Source organism: Hippocampus guttulatus, chromosome 5, assembly GCF_054856545.1.
Source record: "Hippocampus guttulatus isolate MCC_2025c chromosome 5, RoL_Hgut_1.0, whole genome shotgun sequence".
Taxonomy (NCBI): Eukaryota; Metazoa; Chordata; class Actinopteri; order Syngnathiformes; family Syngnathidae; genus Hippocampus; species Hippocampus guttulatus.
Genome location: NC_141265.1, coordinates 1,150,505 through 1,172,390, shown reverse-complemented (window position 1 = coordinate 1,172,390; position 21,886 = coordinate 1,150,505). Strand labels below are relative to the sequence as shown.

At 47.1% G+C, this 21,886-nt stretch overlaps 1 protein-coding gene across 3 annotated transcripts in view; it reads left to right on the top strand.

Moving 5' to 3' along the window:
* Positions 1–21,886, top strand: part of LOC147204582 (uncharacterized) — a 57,781-nt gene that overhangs the window by 7,502 nt on the left and 28,393 nt on the right. For 2 of the 3 annotated variants that reach the window (XM_086112286.1, XM_086112284.1), the window contains exons 6-11: positions 113–189; positions 302–362; positions 1,915–2,122; positions 2,274–16,499; positions 18,402–18,659; positions 18,939–19,026. In XM_086112286.1, coding sequence (XP_085968412.1) covers positions 113–189; positions 302–362; positions 1,915–2,122; positions 2,274–16,499; positions 18,402–18,659; positions 18,939–19,026 — 14,918 coding nt within the window. Of the gene's footprint in view, positions 1–112; positions 190–301; positions 363–1,914; positions 2,123–2,273; positions 16,500–18,401; positions 18,660–18,938; positions 21,442–21,886 lie in introns of all 3 variants that reach the window. The other variant, XR_015101016.1, reaches the window with a different exon arrangement.

Below are 21,886 nucleotides of genomic sequence, written 5' to 3'. Positions count from 1 at the left end.
AAATTTAAGTTTCAATACAGGTTTGTTTCATCGTATTTCTATACCGTATTTGGTCATGGAATTCATTTATTTGTTTAGTTGTTTTTTTTTTGATGGTTGTGTTGTTTCGCAGACATTCCAGAGGACGAAGCCCAATATTGGACCAGCAAACTGGATCGCATTAACAACATGAACATGGACGAGCAGGACGTGAGTTCGCTTCTTTTTCCTTTGCTGCATTCTGCTGACACCTACAGGCCAACACGGCTCATGACATGTGCCATGAATATGAAACGTGCCTTTTTTTAAAATTTTGCCTCAGTATCCGCCTCCTGACAACCCCATTGACAGGGGACGGATGGCTTCCGCGCCTTCGCCGTGCTGTGAGTAGCAAACGTCCAACATCCTTAATTCGTAATAATTAATCCGCACTCACCGGCCACTTCATTAAGTACTCCGCTGCCTGAGCTCCAGTGCAGTTCCTTCTTGTGTTGAGTGTCAATTTATTTATCAGTGAACGTCTGCATTGTTTCCCTGTTTATGTTGGTGCCTGACGATTGTTTTATTTCATCACTTTTCATCACTTTTTTAAGACATCACCGTTTTGCTTCTCACCATCTTCTTACAAGCGTACAAAAAAGTTAAGCACAGTTAACAATCGTCAAACTTTTATGACCACTTAGGGTTTCAGATTACGGTTTGAAGCCTGGTTCGGTTTTCAATTTTGCATTTTAAATTTGGTGTAGTGTGTTGCGTAAGGGTTAGGGTTTGAAGTTAGCGTTTCAAAACAGGGTTGTGGATTAAAACTAGGGCTTCACGCGCTAGTCTCATGGTTTCCAATATGGGTGAGGCTTTCAGACATGTTACAGTTTTAAATGGTGGTTTCAAATTATGGTTTGAAACGAGGGCTTGAAAACAGAGTTGGGGGCTTCAAAGGACAGTTTCAAGGCAGGTTAATTTTGAGTTTCCAACATGAGTGAAACATTCTTCAAATAAGTGTGTCTTTTCTGGGTTTGGGTTTCAAATTTGAGTCGTAACTGTCACACTCATGTAAAACAGAATGTCTCCATTGAATGAATTCACAGAATAAATGTCCTGTGTCCCTTCTTCTTCTCTTGCTCCTCCTTTTGGAGGGAGTGTTGCAAAAAAGCCTCACTGTCAACATCATATCTGCTCAGTCATCATCTTCATCTTCATCAGTGGTCTTTATTTTGCGGAGTGACTTTTCTTGTTGTTCTTGTGGTTTTCCTGCTTGCTGGCCCCCCAGGCAACTGGACTTATTTTGGATGGACTGACCAGCAAAGTATGTACCTACATGTTAAAATCGGCTTTCAAGTCAGTGTTCTTGTTCTCAACAAGGGGCAGGATTGCAAGCTAGCCTGATGCTTTCAAATGAGCCTCTCAAGACAGTGAATGATTTCAAACAAGCGGTATATTTTTAAAGTTTTGGTTAGGGTTGCGAACGAAACTTTCCAATCTGGATTAGGGTTTCAAATTAGGGCTTCAAACTTTGTCAGGATTGAGTTTTGAAGTATGAGTCTCAAACTAGGTTTTGAAGCCAAGGTTAGGGTTTCAAATAAAGGTTTGAAATTAGGGTTTCAAGCTTCAATTTGGGTGTTTAATAGCTTCCAAATGTGGTTTTCTGGTGTTATGGCTTTAAACAAGGATTTGGGTTTTCACATGGGTACAATGCAAGTTTTGGAGTTGCAATACACATTTTCACCAGCAGAGAGAAGCATTTCTCTAAACACGCTTTTCATCCACGTTTCTCAGTAGTCTGCAAGATCACTAACACTTGTTCAGATGGTTTAGTAGTTCATGCAAATTTGATCAGAAAAGAAAAAAAATGATTTTTTTTTTAAATGAAGAAAGCAACTCGGCAAACGTGACCTTTTCCCAAAGGTGTTGTGTAGCTTGTTGTTGTCTTTAACACAGCTTTCGACGACCACGACAGCGTGATGGATGACCATGACAGTGAAGCGGGCGTCCAAGCACTGCCGCCGCGCTACCACAATGCCTCGCAGATCAACTCGTCGGCCCACCAGTACCCTATCCCGGGCCGGGTCCAGCGCCAGCAGGTCTTGCGAGACTCGGACTCTGTGCACAGCTTTGAGATGGACTACCCAAACCTACGGGGTTCCAGGTAAACAAACATGAAGTACCGTGATTTTATTTATTTTTGGTCTTCCTTTGCTGCTTTCTTCTTTTCTGTCTTCCATGCTAAACACTTTCTTTTCTTTGCGTCATCTTTCTTTGCTGTCACACTCACTCTTTCCCTTTGGATTCCCGCCCAGGCGGTCAAGCAGCAGGCGCAGTGTAAGAATAGTCCCGGTGGACTCAGGCATGGGCGTAGAGGACTGGGAGGGCCAGTATAAAGTGCCCGACTCAGGAGTTCTGGATGACTATTTGGACCAGGAGCAGAAGATGTGGGAGGACGAGGACGAGAGCATCATCTATCGCCTCACAGATACACCAGCAGCGCATGAGTCCAGAGGCAGCAGATTCTACCAGACAGTGGAGTGCAATACGCTCTCGCCCGAAGACCGCGAGGTGCACCGCCGACCACCAAGTTTAGACACTGGAGACGTCCGGTTGGTTTACCGGGAAGCCGGCAGCTTTGAAGACGAGTTGTCACCTCCCGAGATCGACATCATCCCGTCCATCAAACGCCACCACCAGCATGTGGACCGGGAAGGTCTGCTCTTTAAGACCAGGTTGTGGGCCAAGACTGCATTGGAGGACAGCTATGCAGCGTTCCGTGAGGAGGAGGCATCCCTAGAAGTGGCCAGGATCAGGAGTGAATTTGGATCTGTGGGTTCTGACGAAATGCAGTACTCCTTCGGATCAGATGAGGAACTTGAAGACCTGATGCTCAGCGAGACGGATGTCACATACGAGTATGACTCGTACCAATATCCAAGCGGGTATGCGCCCCACTTTGGAGGGTTCACAATGGGACCAGACCCGAGCATGTTGCCCGAGGATGAGTTGTGTGAGGACTACATTGACCCGATGGATGAGCTCAAATGCTTGGTTGACTCAGTTTCGCAGTACTTGGCCGTGAAAGAGGAGGAGCTCATCAGCTATGAATCACAGCAGAAACCGGTGAGGCGAAAACTTCCGTCACTGCCAGTTGTGCCACCCGAGGAAAGTAAAAGCAAAGACGTCAAAGCCGAGGATGTCGAAGCCGAGAACGTTGCAGGCGTTAAAAATGTCGTGACGTCATTGTTCAATACAATTACAGGATCCAAAACCACAACTGAAGCCAAAACCACAACTGAAGCAGAGGCTTCACAGCTTCCCAAGGCTCCCGCTGCTGAAGGTGGTCTCTTCAAATTGCTATCCATGATTCCAAAAAGTAGCCCCGAAGCCACGGAAACCTCCGGGGCGTTGCCTGCAGACCCACTGTCCTCCAAGGTCTTCCCCCAGGCTGAGTCTGGCATCTCCAAGCTGCTTTCTTTCATCCCCAAAAGCGGCGGTACGTCCCCGCCTGTGGCCATCGTTCCCCCCGCTTCCCAGGAGCCCACCACCGAGAAGAAGTTTTCCCTGCAGTCTCTCATCCCTTTCCAATCATCAGACTCCTCTCAGCAAGCTGAAGCTAGCCAGACCTCTACAAGTACAGAGGCTCAAAGTATTAATCAGACCACTTCTGGTTTAGAATCTGTGCTAGGGAGACTTAGTCCAATGAGGCTGTTTTCCAGCACACCACCATCAAGAGAACCATCACCATCCAGAGAGTCTTCTCCTCAAGCATTAGAACAACAAAGTACATCAGCTGCCGGCAATGACCGTGCAACCCCAGTCCCAAGTCCTAACAATGGTTCAGAAGCACAACCAAGATCTAATTCTGGGAGTGGATCCATTGAGCTCTTTCCAGACACAGGAAGTGGATCAGTAGAGCTTCTTCCAGAGACAGAATCATCTGGTGAGTTAGCGGATATTGTGCAAACAACTCCGATGTTATCAGAGCCAAAACCTGAACCCGCCCCAGAAGAAACAGGCTTGTTCAGTCCTTTTAGGAAATCTCTCTCCAATTTGATATCCACTAATCCTTCTGATAGCTCCACAACAAACCCCAAACCAGCAGAGGAATCTTTTTTAAGCGGCAAACTCAAGATCCCGTTCTTCTCCGCAGAAGATCCTCCCATCACAAGCCAAGCAAAACCCGAAGGAGGGGTTCTCTCTGGGTTTCTTAAATTTGCCACCGGGGAGGACACCAGTGTGCAGCCAAAGAGTCCATCCCCTAGACCCGCGAGAACTCCCTCACCGATCCGCGCGGCACTGCTTGAAAGCGCCCCAAAAGGAAACACTGAAACAGGCTGGTTTTCAAATCTGTTCAAAGTCACTCAAAGTGAACCGGCAAAGGAACCTGCAAAATCTCCGGTGACTCCCAGTGTGACACTCACCAAACCTAGCGGCCTAACGGAACCACACACTGAGCAATCAGAGGATTCTGCTAGTAGGATAGAAACATTGTTGGACAACAATCGCCAGAGTCAGACTGATCTCCAAACTAAGGATCATCTAGAATCACGACCAGAAACTCCACAGCCTCAAGGGTTTTTGTCTGGGTTGTTGAAACTCGGCCCTACGGAGGAGTCTAAACAGACCCGAGGAGGGGAAAGTCAGCCTCAACAGGGTGGACTCTTTTCAGGGATATTTTCCTCATCGTCTTCACCTTCACCTCAGACGCAGAACCCTGTGTCTCAACCATCGGCAGGACTCTTATCTGGATTCTTAAAATTTGCCTCTGATAACATGTCGGCCCCGACAAATCAGCCACCGGCAAGAGAGCCACAAAGCCAGTCTAGCCAAGTACTTGGTCAAGGACAAGCTGCAGGTGCGCAACCCCCAATTGGTGGACTGTTGTCTGGCCTCTTAAAAAGACCCACAGATTCTTCTGTTACTCAGCCTAGTCAGGAAGTGAAAACAGATGTGGCAAATGAAATAACTAAAATGAATAAAAACGATGAAGACTTTTCTCAAGGGACACCTGAGTCTCTGGGTTCATCAGGAGAAATCAAAATAGGTTCATTGGAAAGTTCTACCCCTGACAAGCTGGACCAGCAAATAGAAGTTGCCTCAGATCATCAACAAAAACCACCAGCAAAATCCACAGCGGCAACACTACAGCCACTGAAAGGAACCTCACCAACCCAGGCTGCACAGTCAGCAAATTTGTTGTCTGGGCTTTTTAAAAAGACTGTAGAACCTCCCACTGCATCATCTCAACCACAGCCAGCAACCCCTCAACAAGGAAGCTTACTCTCTGGCCTTTTTGGACTTGGGAGCCAAGACCCGGCCCCTGAAAATTCACAGAATCAGCAGCAAAGTGGCACACTGGGACGGCTACCGTCTCACCAACCAGGCGTCAGACCGAACTTACACAGGCAAAACCAACTTCCCCCACAGCAGCCCCCAGGCAGTCCCGCAGGGATGCTCACTGGATTTTTGAACAAAATTGCAGATGTGGGAACTCTGCCGACTGCCGCTCCGTCGGGTAGTCAACAAACTCAGCAAAAAACACAAACAACTTGTCCTAAAACAACCCAGCAACCTTCTAATCAACAAGGTTTCTTGTCCGGACTCTTTTCATCAAGTCCTTCTACTCAAATTCAGCAGGAGCAGCAACCACCTGTGAGTCCTTCAAACAGACAACCACTACGAAGGCAAAGACAGATACCCCAACAATCTGCAGCCCCTGTGGCAGAGCCGCAACAAGGTGGTGTGTTGTCAGGGCTGTTCAGTAAATTTACCACCGAAAACACACCACAACAACCGACCCCGCAGGGGGTGCTTCAACCGGGCGCTAAATCAAACACTGCTGGATCTCAGCAAAATACAGGTCCAGCTGGTAACCAGGGAGGATTCCTGTCTGGGCTGTTAAGTCAAACTGCGTCTCCGCAGCAGCAACCGTTGAGTAAAAATGTTCAACCTGCCCCATCAGAACAACCCAATCAAAGTGGAGGCTTACTCTCCGGCTTTCTGAAGCTTGCATCTGGTGAGAATGCAGCTCAGGAACATCATGCACCCAAAACTGAGGGCAGTCAACCCAGCCAACGTACAACCAAATCTGAATCGAGTGGCATATTTTCTGGCCTGCTCAACAAAATTTCAGCTAATGTGGAGCAAACACCACCTGCGTCTGACCAGGCAAACCGTAAAACGATTCAGCAGCAGCAGCAGCAGCCACTGCGCGGGGGACAAGGACATCCTCAAATTCAGAGAACAAAACCAGTGGAAATACATTCCGCACCTGATGTGGTGGGAGAGGACTCGAAAGATCAAAAGGGCTTCCTCCTAGGTCTGTTCAGTGCCTCAGAGGAGTCCTCCTCAAAAACCTCCATCCTCATAAAGGGTGAATCAAAACCACCCAATACGATTAGCACGTCCTCTGGTCTGTTGTCAAGCATTTTTAAAACCGGCCCCAATGAAAAGAGTGTTTCTGCCCATGAAAAGGAACAAGAAAAAGTCCTTCTTAACCGTTTGTTGCCCAAGACTAAGGAGGATACACCTTTAAGCACAGTAACAGTCACATCTTCTTCTGTTACCGTTTCAGTGGGTCTCAACCCCTCAGAAGAACTGCCGCCGCAGGTTCCCACGGTGACCCCCACCCAGCGATACCTTGAGGAAATTCAGCGTCTCTTGTACGGGACAGCAGGAGAGTATGGCTACAAGGATCTTTTGTATAACTTCACAGAGCATGGCGTAATTCCACCTGAGCTCTACGAGCACCAGTGTCTCATTGAGGCGCTCCTGTGGCAGCAGCTCAATGACTATGCACTCGCCGAGGCTCTTGCCTCTCATGCCTCTCATGAAGGCTACCGGGAATGCCAAGCACCTTTGACAGCTGCAGGCAGAGCGCCCCAGTGTGACAGCCACCCATGGCTTAGTCCTCAAGAAATGGATATTAGTCAGTTTAATGTACTGTCACATCCATGGAAGGATCCTGTTGCCCAACCTTTTGAGAGCAGAAACCGCTTCCTGGAACCGGATGAAGACCTAGTTTTGTTCGACATGAGCTGCAGGGAAAAGATGCCGTGGACCAGCTGTGACCACTTGGACGAATTTGTCAGGCAGCGCCAACCCTGGATTACACAGGGTGGGGGTCTAAATCTGTCTAGTGAAAAGTCAAAAAACAGACTAAACCGATGTCAGTCCCTCACAGAGTTCAACTATGTAGCGGAGAAGGCAGCAACATTAAAAGATGTGACAGTCGCCGACTTTAGTTTGAAGTCAGCTACAGACTTTTTAAAACAACTGGCCACCAAAAAAGGTCCGGTGGATCTAACTCGTGGCGCCATGGATTTAAGCAGATCAGCCGTGAGCTTGGGGCTCAGAGATGACGAAATGCTTTTTGGGGACTCGGAATGGTACCAACAGTGGCTGTCACTACTGGAACAAGGGCTCTGGTGGCCAGCAGAAGCTGGGGACTGCGGATATTACGTGTACACCAATGGAGAATTCATTTTTTCTCTTTTAACCGACAGAGCTGGTCGACACCTTTATGCTTGCGCCGCGCCAGACGACCTACAGACACTCAGTAACATTACAGAAAACATTGCAGACATTCTGACCCAGAAAGAACAGGAAAAAGTAACCTTGTGTGGATTTAAAATCCCGCTCTGCACGGAGGAAAAAGCTCCTTGGTTTCCAGAGCAACTGAACACCAAATTGGGGCTCCCGTATGCTCCGCAGGATCTCACCTCAGCCCTATGTAAAGGCGAGAAAATCATGAACATGAACTTGGAAAGTTTCTCTCAGATGTTTCAGGAGTCCCTGTGTTCACAATTAGAATCCCCCGTGGACTTCACGTTGTATAAACTCAAAAAGGTCACGGTGGGCGCGGCAGAGAACCTTGACAGCCACTGCAACCCTCCATTGGAAGCCGCCGATCTGACACTCAACTCTTTTAAAGCGGCTCACGGGCGACCATACTGGATGAATCAAGCTGTGAAAGATGTGCCTACATCCCCAGATCCACCTTCCCTGAGGTCCTTCCTGCCAACAACACCCAAGAAACATCACCAAATCCCTGAAATTAAGATTGGACACGTGGATGATGTACCTGTGGACCAATCTCAACAAAAAAACAGATCTGTCATTTCAAGAGGAAACCTTTCCAAGTCAAATGGTGATCTGAATCAGTCTCATCCACTTCGGCCCACCACAACTCCGTCATCTAGCAAGCTCTCCTCAAATGTCACCAGGACCCTTCCCCAGACTTCATCAGCATCAAAGATACCTGAACCGATGCAAAGGAAACTCCCCCCTTCAGCTCCTTTGTCACCAACAGCTTCAGTTAGTTCGACCACCGTGTCTTCTTCTCTGAGACCTCGACTAGCAAGGCAGCACTCTCAGGCAGACAAATCCAGATTATCACCGCAATCAACAAAGACTGCGGTCTCTGGCCCTGGCAATGTCAGCAAAATCCCCTCCGCAGATGCTCCAGCTCCCATTCTGAAAGGTTCCTGCAAAGGAGCACCGCAGTTACACATTCTGAATCCCTGCACAAATGCTGAATCCAAACTTTACAACAGAAACCGTTACATCGGCTCATCGACTGGCCCTCGGTCGGGTGAGAAAGTTTTGGACTTTTCCACCGCAAGCAAAAACAATAAGCCTTCAACTGAAAAACATCTCCAAATGAAAGCATTGAAGCAAAAAATGGAGGTGGTTGACTTTTCCAAACACAAATCGAAACGATCCAAGGAATCAGAGGAAGATGTGGTCTTGACTGACAAGGTGGCTGTCAATCTTACCAAACAGAGGGAGGAAGAGGAAAAAGAGGTGGAGTGGCATTTTGCAGAAACTGCAACTATTTCAGGACCCCCGCAGACCTCCTCCGCACCAGCTGATTTACATTGTACACGTGGAGGGCGATCATCCAGTCATCAGATGGATGACCGAAGTCTCTCTAAGTCCAAAAGTACCGCTATCCCTGCGGATGCACATAATTACATTACATCATCTCCCAGGAAAGAGTCAAATCAAGGGGACTGTGTCACCCTGATAGCAAAGCCGAACTCAATACAGTCCGTAGCAGCTTCTCCTCAGATGAGTCAGATTCCGATGCAAGTCTACATTGAAGAACAGCAACCAAATTATGCTTTAAATGCGCATTTGCAACCACACATATCCTTAATTAGCGACTGGTCATCACAGCAGTCTTGTGTGGATAACAGAACAACCTTTACATCCACTAACCACCCATCTCGTGAAAACCAGGAGATTACCACACCGGCAAACTTGTTTAAAGCTGTACTAGATATGTCTGCAAAGACCTCAGCCCAGCCAAAGTTGCAAAGTAAAGAGACAAATCAAGTGGGATGTTCCACACAGACTGGATCAATACCATCTGCCTCATCTTTTCAAATGAGCCCCATTCCAAAGCAAGTCCACATTGGGGAACAGCAACAGAATTACGCTTTTAAGGTTCAGACGCAACCATGTGGAACCTTAGTTGCAGATTGTTTGGCTCATCAGACTCACATTGACAGCAGAAGAGCATCTTTTACATCCGCTTCAAGTCAGTCTCTTGAAAACCAACCCACTGTCCCAGCAAACTCTGTCAAAGCCGTACAAGACATGTCTGTTAATACAGGAAAACCCCCACCAAAAGGACACAAAAGTCTATCAAAACACCCAGAGCAGATCATTGAAGCACTTGCACTGACAAAGAGAAAACCTGTCAGTCTGGAACGAAAACACCCAAGTGCAACTCATCAGGACTCTCTTGACCTATCATATAGAGAAGTACCAGAGGTCTTGGGAGATCCTCTCGCTATTGATTCTCATGAAAACCATCAAAAACAATCGACTAGAAGAAAGGATATTCAAAGAGCCCGCGACAGGGTCCTCTTAAAGCCCCGGCGTTCTTTCGATCAATCCCCTGACCAAGCCTCAGCACCTGCCAATTCTATCAAGGCTGTGCTTGACATGTCTTCGAAACCAACTATGAAAATTTTGGTACCCGACATGAGAACGGATGACTTTCTGACTAAAGGAATTCCCTTAACCAAAGGAAATCCGATCAACCGCCAAAGGGCACGAAACAATTCTGTTGGCGTTGCACTTATAAAAGACCTTCCCTCTCAAGAATCCTTTGAGTGGATTCAGTGTCTGGAACGGCAGAGCACAGTTTTCCTCCCACCCCAGTTAAAGTATTCAGATGCCGTATCATTAGCTGTGCCCCACACATCCGCTTCCGTAATTACCGCCAGGGGAGGTTCATTGGATATGTCACCCAAGCCGCCCAAGAACACAACAATAAAAGCTGCGGAGTCTTCATTCGGGTTTCATGAAGCTGTTTCCCTCATTAATAAGCCAAGTACACGAGCAATGGCCAGGAAAGACTCTGTTGGCCTCCCACTCATAGTGGAAATAGAATCTACATACCATAAGATACCTTCAGCCGAATCTCAACAAAGAAGGGTCTCTCTGACTGGACTCAACACAACAGAGACCCACCACAGGCAGATATCGAACTGCCATACCAATGAGCGTTTGTCCTCCATGTACAAGCAAGTGCAGCAAGCAAACAAACTAGTGGACTTCTCTGCAAAAGACAGCGTAAACACAACACATATTTCCAGTATTTACACCGAACGAGAAGATGGACTGCCCATAAATTTCATGAACTTCAATCCAAGGAAAGAATCTTTAGAAATAGAACAAACTGGTGGGCAAATCAAAAAGAAGCTACCGCAAGGTTTAGTGGACCTGACTATGGCTCCTCAAAGTAAGACCACAAATAGTCAGAGTGTGAGCGATCTTTCTGCACTTGCTTTGTATCAAAGCTGCCAATACCAGCAACAGGAGTACAGAACAGCTCACACCCCTCAACAAATCTTTAAACACTCACCTTATGATCACAATACTCAACCAGGTATGACTGACCTTTCAGGAACACAGCTTCACTTTGCACCAAAATCCAGTATTCAACCAAAGCTCGACGGCATGTATCAACAGGCCAAGACAGTTGAAAGATTTGAAGCCAAGAAACTTGACCAAATAGATCCAAACATAACCCAAATCAGTCTTGAAGGCTACGGGACACCTGTAGATTCAGTTACTCCACTATCAATGGTGACAATGTTGCAAAGACAAGAACCAAGTGTTCCTGTGAAACCCCAAATTCTCAACAAGCAGCCGACTGTGGCTACTTTGGAGGAAAGCACCTTGCAAAGAGTCACAGTAAGTCATCAAAGGCCATCAGTTCCCCAGAAACATGTTCCTGAAACTATCAAGACCTCTCAACCTTTGAATTGTCAATCGTCCCCTGTGTCCGTTGTTATTCAAGAATCTGGAAAACCAACACTCGATAGTTCATTGAACTCTGTGGATACTCTACCTGTGGGGTCAATCACACCCCCCCAATTATCAAAACAGCCTGACTCGAGACGATACCCTTTCAGTGTGGACCAAAGTCATATACCAAATGCATTTTCAACTTCTACCAGTTCTACTCAGGATGCACCAGAATTAACAGCACTTATCTCACAACCAATGGCCTCAAAAAATGAGCCTTTAAAGCAAACAAGGGAAAAAAGTTTTAGACCTGATCTCCAAACAGGCGAACAAGGTATTAGACCGGAACTACAAAGACAGGAAGCAATGCCTTCACCCCAGTCAAAATCCTCTTGTGTCAAGGGATTGGTTTCATTGTTTAATGGTCAAGGTTCCCAGCTTCCTGTCAGTGAAAAACCAGCAGAAGTGACACCCCACCCCACTATAACCGGCTCTACGCTCGTGGACCAGAAGTCTCAGATTACCACGCAGAATGTTTATGGTGGGCATGTTGCACGTTCTCCTGATGCGAGTCTGTCGTCGGTAGTTAGTAGGTTATCATCTGAGCCTGCAACACCGCAGAAAGACTGGCCTCCTCGACCATCACTCACTTCTGAATCACATCGCAAAGTTGACATTTTCACATCCAAAGGCTTGACCACTCAAGGATCCCTGACATCACTATCCACCGTCACAGTTCAGCTAGCCCAAAACACCTCAATATCAAGCTTGCCAAGATCAGAATCTTCATCATACGAACCAGGCAACACCACACCTTCCAAAGTCACCCTCAATAGAGACACTACATTGGAACCCTTGCTTAAATTGTCTGAGGAATCATCTGAAGCCATGCCAGAAGAACCCAACACAAAGTCCCTTCATCAAAGCACTGGATGTGACCAATTGCAGGATAAAATGAGCCTGCCCAGATCAATCTACATTGGCATTAGTGCTCCAGACATGTCACCTGTTGATAAACAGATGGATCCCAGCGAGCCAATACAATATGTTAGACTTCCCCACATATTTGTCTCAGCTGCAAGTTCACCCGAAGAAGAGTCGACTGAAGACTATTCCAAAGAATCCAAAGAAGTCTGCGCTGATGAAGGAACCACTGCAGCTGCTGTAACCCCCTCAGAGCTTCGGAAGGATTCTGTACCTTCTGATGAAGATAAGTTTGATGGAGTTACAGATGTCATTAGCACAGAGAACACACCTTGCTTTTCCGACAGGTTACTTCAGACGACAATAAATTATATGAATGCAGGTGACCAGAGCCAAGAAAAGGAACCTTCCTTCACGGAAGCCTTCATTTCAGAAGCTGATCTCAAAGCAGAGAGCCATGCCGTCTGTAAACCACCTGTTGACAAACCAATCGCACAACCAGAACCAGATAAGCCACCAAGTAGCCCGACACCATCAGCCCACGAAGCAGAAAAAAGTGCAGAATCTCCTGTTGAGGACAAAAGAACAACTTCAGAAATTGTATCACCTGATGACGAGTCTCTCAATAAACTGACTGAACCAATGTCGGACATAAAACCCTCTGAAGACATCCAACAACTTGATGACAAGACGGCAAACGATACCTCTTTTCCTGCTTCTGAATTCAGTTCTGTCAAAGAAGTTCCCAAGGAAGATGGTTCAGCAGGCTCGCTTGTTCAACCGCCCAATGAACAACAAGGAAAGGGTTTGTGTTCCATGTCTGGGAGCTCTCCTCTAAGCCCAGAACAGAATGCTGGACTGTCAATACTTGGAGGCATTCTCCCTGCTTCAGCTACCAAAGATACAGCTGGTGCTGGTTTACTCTCAAAGTTTGGTGGCTCAAGTGACCCAGTGTCCCCCGAAACCAAAGGACTATTACCCCAGGCAACTCTACAAGAGCAACCAGGAAAAGGTCTGTTCTCAATGTTTGGTGGGTCAAATGTCGCATCTTCTGAAACCAAAGGACCATCACCATCTTCAACCTCACAAGAACCACAAGGAAAAGGTTTATCCTCCATGTTTGGTGGGTCAACTGCCCCAGCATCCCTTGAAATTAAAGAACCTTTACCTCAGTCAACCCCACATGAGCCACTAGGAAAAGGACTCCTCTCAATGTTTGGTGTGTCAAATGTCCCAGTGTCCACTGGAACAAAGGGAGCGGCGCCTTCTTCAACGCCACAAGAACCACGAGGAAAAGGTTTACTGTCAATGTTTGGTGGGTCAAACATCCCATCATCCCTTGGAACCAAAGGACCACCACCTGCTTCAACCCCACAAGAAACACAAGGGAAAACGTTACTTTCCATGTTTGGAGGGTCAAACGTACCAGCGTCTCCTGGAACCAAATCACCATCTCCTTCTTCAGCCGAACAAGAATCACAAGGAAAAGCTTTGTTCTCAATGTTTGGTGCCTCCAATAGTAATCCACCAGCCGGGCCAAGAGGCCCAACTGCTGGAAGTGTGCCACCAAGAGGTCCTCCACCTAAAGAACCTCCAGGAAAAACCTTGTTTTCCATGTTTGGCGGACCTGTGCCCCAGCAGGGGCCAAGTCCAAGAGGTCCTCCTCCAGCTAGTGCTGGATCTTCTTTATTCGGCGGCATTCTACCAAGTTCTTTGAATAAAGAAAGCCCAGGAACGGGGCTGTTCTCCAAATTTGGAGGCCCCACTTACCCCGTTCAGAGTGGTCCAAGAATGCCTGCAGAAGGACAAACGGCACCAACAGGACTCAGAGCTTCAGAGCCCCCTGGAAAAGGACTGTTCTCGATGTTTGGTGGCCAGAATCAGCAGAATCAGACACCTGAATCAGAGAGTACTTTCAAAGTTTCTTCTGTGTTCTCTCTTGGAGGCAGTTCTGATGGAAACAAAGCCAAAACTGGCTTTGGGATGTTTGGAATGTCTTTCGCGGAGGAGTCCAAAAAAGAGCCACAATCAATTGTTCTTGGGAAGGTGGCGAGTAGTACAAGCCAAGATCTAAAATTTCCAGAAAAAAAAGAGGCTATCCCGACAGAGCCTAGCCCAAATGAAGACGTAAAACCCCAAGAAATGAAAGAGCCTCTCGTCATGGAGCCTAGCCCAAGTGATGATTTAAAACCCACAGAAACGAAAAGGGGTCTTGAGGCGGAGCCAAGCCCAAATCAAGATGTAAAACCCCCTGAGACCACAGGTAATGTGCACCCTATGCCTCCCCCTTCACACCCGGATGACATTTCAACTGAAAAGGAACGTGAAGAAAACCAGGACTACCCAAAACAAACTTTTGACAATACTGTTCCAGCAACAGAAGAAGATGTAACTGATAAAATTCCACTGTGCACTGAAAATAACTCTGATCTAGGGTCAGATACACCAAAGCTGGTACACGATAAAGAAGTTGTGGTTTTGGGCAAACAATCAGACCAGATGAGTAGAGATGGCAGCAAAGAAGTTGGTGACATGGGAACAGAAATCCAAAGCCCTTCACTATCAGACATGAAAGACGATTTTCTCAAATCTGAAACTATGACTTGCAATGATGATGCCAGACCTGACATGTGTGGGGTGAAGCATTTGCAAACTGGTATTGAAGACATACTGATTTCTGAGCTAAAAAGAGAACATGAATCTGAAGGAACGCCAAATATTCTCAGTAAAGATGAAGAACCCCACATTGAGCAATCAAATCTGAAAGAACAAACAGTCGATGCGGAAAAACCAACCAGTGAATCGCCTGGCGTTCCTGGCAATGAGGGTGGTTTCTTGGTGGAGGAAGCAACTGTCGTCAAAGCAGAGGAACCCACCACAGAACCAATGACTTTGCTCCCACCCTTACAAATGTCAGCGACTGCAACAGAACCAATTCAGGCAGAATCTTCAGCACAACTGCCATCTGTACCAGACCAACCCCCTGATAGTTCTCTTCCAGCGGTTTTGACAACAGCTGAGGATAAAAGTCCTGGAAGAAATCTCCCAGAAATTATGCCGTCAGACACGGTGCATATTAAGTCTCCATCGTTGGGTCCTGATTTGCCTCCACCACAGCCCATACCCAGACCTCTCTCAGGTAGACCACCTGTCCCACAAGGACAAAGAATAGCAGCATCAAGACTGGGAGGCCCGCCACAGATGGGGGCACCGAGAATGCCTGGGCCCAGACCACCAGGGCCTTCGAAACCGTCTGAGCCAACTTCGTTTTCGGGCTTCATGTCTATGTTCTCCAACAGACCTAGCACACCAAGTAAACAAGCAACTGTTGGTGGATTCTTTTCAAGGTCACCGGCTTCTCTCTTCGAGTCATCTGCTCCTCGTCAAGACCAAAAAACACAACCACCACCACAAAAAAGCTCATTTTTTAGCCTTCCAAGCAGCATTGCCCCCGAATCCCTTACAGGAGACATTCTCAGTATGTTCAAGGGTCCGGAAGCGACCAAATCTGAGGAACCACAGCCTACATCGGAGAAGAGAGAAGAACTTGTGAAGATCACAGAGGACTCCATCCCTGAAAAGGGTTCAGTAGAGGAAGCAGAACATGCAGATAAGAAAGATGGCAAGGAATGTCCTATCCCTGAACAAGACATGGAAGTATCACCCAAAAATTTAGAGGATGAGGAACACTCTGAGGTCTCTGACAAAGCAATGTCACTTCCTCCTCCTGCAGCCCAAGACCCTGCATCTGACACCAAAACCACCTTTGAAATGCCAAACCTTTCTGCACCTAAATTTAGCCTTTTGTCCGTTGCTACTGAGGGAACATCATCAATAGGATCCTTGTTCTTGACATCTCCAACTGTGGATGCGAAACATTCTCAGCCCCCTCAGACAGACGGGGGTCTCTTCTCTGGATTTAAAAGTCTCTCAGTGGGCATTTTCCAGGATGCGAAGCAACCGGGAAAGGAAGAACCATCATCGGTGTTTGGCGCGAAACTTGGTTCGATTTTCGGAACTTCAGATTCTCCCAAGTCTACTGTTGTTATCACTGCTCAACCGCAGCCCCAAAGCCCGAAACCCGCCGACATAGTGGACAAACTCTCCCAATGCTCGGGAGACACAGAGAGCGACACGGAAGGGCCTAGTGGGACTTCCAAAACCGGAAGCTGTGACAGCCTTGCGGAGTCACCGCAGACAAGATTCGCTTCCGAGTCAGTGTCCTTGGCAGACTGTTCGGATGAACCCCAGGTACGAGCGGTTCCATGTGAGGAAGATGGCGACGTTGCAACACCGCTGAACACCGAGCCGCCGAAGAACCTCCTGATGAATAAAACTGCTCCAAGGCTAGTGCTTTTCATCATGCTAATGCTAGCGTCCCTTTCCTTTTATTTTTCATTTTCTACCCTTCCTGACTTACTCCATCCTTTGGTTAGATGTCAGTGTTTTTTTTTTTTTTTACATCAACTTCACAGCCATAAACAAATTAGCATGTCACTAAGTAAAGACTGGGCCTCTGGCAAGACAAAAAATTCAACACTAAAAGTTTTGAAGCAATTAGCCTTTAAAGAAGGAACCGTACCAAAAGCTCTGTTATTATAGAAACGCAAAGCCTGTTTGCTTCAAGCTGGGTTTTTTTGTCACTCAGTTGAAATGTATTGGAAAACTGACACGAAATAACAAAAGATAATGAAATATTGTTTAGACCAAAATGTTCAACCAAACCACGTAACTTGTTCCACTGAAAGTCCGCAATCTTAACGTCAACATAATCTGAAATGATCGTATGCTCATTAAAAATCATCAAACAGCAGCTACTTTAACACGCATGGAGTAGCACCACGTACAAATAGAGCGAACGACAGTACTCACAGGCTTAAGGCCTGCATTAAAAACCTATTAGGGACGATATCTTGAAATTCCACGATAGAGCGGAGAAATCGACGACATAGTGGGGTTCATTTTACACTGAAGACAATTTAAGCTTTCATGAATTAAAGGTTTGACGCCAATTTCAAGGTTAACGTTCAAGTTTTGTTCAAGGGGCTAGCTGCTCAAAGCCTTTGCAAATGAGGAGTGCAGATGAGAACCTCTGCCAGGGAAGTGCTCAGCATTTCGTGTCCAGCTACAGCAGTTAGCGCTTACATGAGAGCGTCACAGCTTTCTTGACAGAGACGAAGAGGCCGAGGATCTTTTTATTTGTGAGGTGTGTGTAATTCGCCCGACGTGTACATTGCTGCGCACAGTGACGGCCAATTTCTTCTATGAATCAATGCGGGCGGGATAGATTCACGACTGCGTGGCGGTGCAGACGGGAATAAAAGGAGGGGCGGGAGAGGCTGTTTGGAGCGCAGCCAAGACAAAGTAAATCACCGCCACTTTCCTCGTTAGCCGTCGGCATCCCGGCCCAGCCTTGCAGACGTCTGCTGGCTTTCACCTCTAAAGCTTTACTCCCAACATTCACATGTTGTCAGCAAGTCTACCGTAGTCTGCATTGAGGATGTTTTGGAAATTCAGCCCCTGAAACCATTTTCAAATCGGAAAATGAAATTTGGGAGCGATGTCGATCATGAGTTAAACCCACAACAAAGCCTCAATAAGCCATGGCTCAAAAGACACAGGAAGTCTGGCATTGTGATTTGAAGTGAACATTTTAGTTTAAATGGGGTCATTTTTAGGGGTCTTTCAAAAACAAAGTTGTTCCACAGCTTGGGGGGAGAAAAAATTCCTGCTTCCGAGACAGTTTGACTGAACAAAATGAAGGGATTTTGAAATGTCTGATCATTCAGCAACCAGAAACAGTTTCATTAAGCAACGTGGAATTTGGTTGTCATGTCCATCAGCAGTAGACCCACAAAAAAAAGTCTCATTAAAGGAAACGGGCAGTCTGCTCGTTAGGGCAAATGTTGTCATTTCTCGGCTTGCATCAAAAAGGAAATAGACTTTTTTCTTTTTTTTGAGCCATTGAAGCCACTTTAATTTGGCACCCTGAAGTTTGGTTGGCAGGCAAAAATGTCTCAAGAAGCTATGCCTGAAGAGACACAAGAAGTCTGACATTTTGGATAAAAGCTGACTCCTCCCTCCCCACCCCAACTTCCAATAGAAGTTACCCATCCAACCAGCCTAGCTCCCTGTATTTGGCCCTTATTGATATTTCTTTGAATAGTATTTCTGTTCCGAAAAAAACCTGAATATACAGCATGTTATTCAGCATGACACTAAACAACCTGATCCCCGCTTTCCAATAGTGTGACTCAGAGCAGTCGCTTGGACTCTTCGGACAACGTCAGCCCGAGCAGCTCCCAGCTCAGCTCCGAACTCGAGTCGGGCCATCCGCCGGGGGGGTGCCTGCACCCCCTTCTCCAGGGCACCCAAGCGCCCACGTGGGAGCAGGACAAGGCGGAGAGTCTCGCCCCGGACACCAACCTCGACTTGAGGGACACCTCCGTCCTGCCATCCAAACCCGTCTGGGACAGCGACGATAACAAGACCACGACCGACATCTGGTATGAGCTAGCGATGCGAAATGCTATTGCATTATTTGGTCAACAATAACACAACGATTGCAGTCGAACGTCGTCACAACGTACCCCGAGGGACGAATCTGTACATTCCAACGGTATCGCTACTGTACGTTGAGAGCTAACGATACCATCTGTTGATATAATTCAAACCAAAGCAATGATGTGATAGTCGAAACTGTGGAGGAAAACTGCTATGAGATAAATGAGCGAGGTGATACTCTGGATCCAGCCAATTAATTAATTAATTTTTCTCCTGATCAGCGTGTCGCCGGACGATCCTCCTCAGTGTTCTCCTTCAAGGATCCACTGGCTCAAATCATACTTCAGAGTCAGGGCCAATCTCCTCCTGGTAGGACGACTCTCACTCTCCATTATTTTCCCCCACCACCCGATTTTGCTTTCATCCCGACTTCGCTGTGGCTCGGTTGATTTTCTGCCAGCGATTTGCGCACGTTTGCTCTTGGGTTTAATGCCGATTGTTGCACTGCGAGTCTGTGGATCGTTTCAGACGTGAATGCCGGTTGTTCTTCTGCAAGTTGGTGGGTCATTGCCGGCTTAAACGCCGATTACTGCGCTGCCGATGTGCAAAGAGTTCGAGGCTTTAATTTTTATTGCTGTGCGGTGAGTGGACGGTTGCAAACTTTAATGCTAACCGTATTGCTGTACGTGCGGTGATAGTTTCAGGTTTTGAAGCAGTTATTTCCAGGCTTTATTGCTGATTCCTATGCTGCAAATGTGTGGCACGTTCCTGGCTTTAATGCTGATTGTTGTTCGGAAAGGGGATGGGTCGCTCTTGGCTTTAATGCCGATCGCTACGCTGCAAGTGTGTGGAGAATTCTTGACTTCAGTGTGGATTGCTGTGCTGAAAGTGTGAGGGTAGTTTTTGGCTTTAATGCTGTTGTTTCCTTGCTTTCATAATTTATTTTGCTGCAACTGTGGGGATGCTAGTTCCAGGCTTTAATTCTGATTGCAGCGCTCTACGTGTGTGCTCTTCTCTTTCATTGTTCATGGCTTGTTACGTCGGAAAATCAGAATTGAGTGGGGGTATTTTTTTCCCCTCGGCATGATCGAAAATAGTATTTTTATTTTTTTTATTGTCTCCATGGTCCGTATCGGCATGGCAACCATATGACATTTCTGTAGCCCCTCGACTTGCTTGTGGCAGGCAGCCTTTCTACTTTTATTCTCTTACTTGCTTCCTCACCTGCTGTCTTGTGCGCTTGAGTGTCACTTTCCATTCAATGAGTGCAAGATGGCCGTCATCAGTCATCACTGACCAGAGGAGTGATCTGTTGAATCATGTGACAGGTGCGTAGTGGCCAACAACGTCTCGTGTTCTGTCATCGTACAGGATGAAATGAATGCGTGCAATTAAAGCCACTCTTTATAAAATGGATGGTTCTCCGCCAAGGAGTTTTCTGTCATGTTCTTTTTGCGTTTGACTTATTATCAGGATGACACAAAATGACTTTACTAATTTCTGGAACAACTTTGAGAGAGGAGGAAGGTGGGAGGAGGTGCGCGGTGGTGCAGTACGAGAGAGGGCGCGAGGGTGGAGGGCTTCAAGGGACAAGCCATTACATTTTGGTGGGGATCCAAGTTTTTTTTTCTTTTGTTTTGGTTTTTTTTCACTTTTTTTCCTTCTTGGCAGACGTCCGCGGTGCACGGCTGAGTGCTCTTGTTCTAAATAAGTCATTTTATTGCATGGATGGATGGATTCCTTCTATCAGGAGGGCGGCGTGAAGCCTTCATAGAAGACTTCATATTGAATTCTTCGATGTTTTATGCAACATGAATAACTTGCAAGACTATGTCAAGTCTTCATCCCGCGCAGACATGTCCCAGCGTCTGACTTTTAGGACTTTATTTATTTGCAGTCCATTTCTGTTTTGTGCTACGTTGGTTTTCTTGAACAAGTTCCAATTTCCAGGGAATTCCAGTTCAGTGTCTGACACGTGTATTTGACACGCACTTGTGCCATGGAATTTTTCCCCCCCCCCCACCTAGAGATTTTATGCATTATTTCAAGACATTTTCAGGAGATCGAAGGTGTCGAGGGGGTGCAGACCCGTGAAAAGCAAATGTGAAACTGGCACGAGCGGAAAACTAAAACCTACACGTGGAGGTTGATTTTGTTTTTTATTTATTTTTTTAATGTGAGAAAGCGGGAGGAAGAAGTGTGTGACAATGAGTGAGGCAGAGGGTGAGAGCGCCAGGTAGGGACGGAGGGTTGGAGAGAGAGAGAGAGAGAGAAAGAATGGAAGGTGAGGGTAAAGGGGAAGAGAGTAAGGAAAGAATGGACTGAAATGAGAGGAAGGGAAGTAGGGGGAGAGGAGAGAATAATTTGGAGCGAGAAAGCAAGAAAGGAAAGGAAAGGGCAAGGGGGAAGATGGAGAAGGGTGAAAGAGGCGGAGCGGGAAAGAGGGAGGGAGAGAGAGAGGGAAAGGAGGGTGACAGAAAGGGAGAGAGGAGGGAGAGATGAGATGAGATGAGTGAGGGAAGGAAGCAGGGACGGAGAAAGAGGAAGGTAGAGAGAGAGAGAGAGAGACAGCGAGTACTGAGCAGCTCCATCAGTGATAAGAAGGAAGAGGAGGAGGAAGGACAATGAGGATGAGGATGAGGATGAAGATGGGCCTCGCCATGATCCCGATCGGACGTAGAAACGGGTCGAAATGGATTTGATTGACAGCCCAACAGAAACATGCCACAAAATCCACTTTGGAGGATTTGTCCGGCAACTCTCGTGCCGATCTTCGCGCTGCGGGTAAGTGCACGGCGACCTTTCATTCATGAAGGAGAGGAGACATTTGAGGAACAAACGCAAGTTGCACATCCTTACGGGAGACCCCCCCCCCCCCGCCCACTCCCACCCGACGCGCTGTTGCATCCTCAAATGCCAAGCGCTTTCTATTTTTAACCAATCACGCTGCACTTTCACCCTCCTGCGAATCCGTCACTTAGCAGCAGAGTGAGACATACTGACGGGATCTTTGACCACCCGCGGATTTGTCTCGCGGCTTGCATCGGATGGCCCGGCGGTTCGATTCCCAGCAGTCGGGAAGACGGGCAAGAAAGTCATGACATACAGAAAGTCAGCCCTGGGGGGGGGGGGGGGGGGGGCTTAGACCTCTGCCAAGGCTTTTGGCAGGTGCTAAAAGGGCGACAACTTGGGAGGCAGCCAATAAGAAAGCCGCAATAGGAAGTAATGC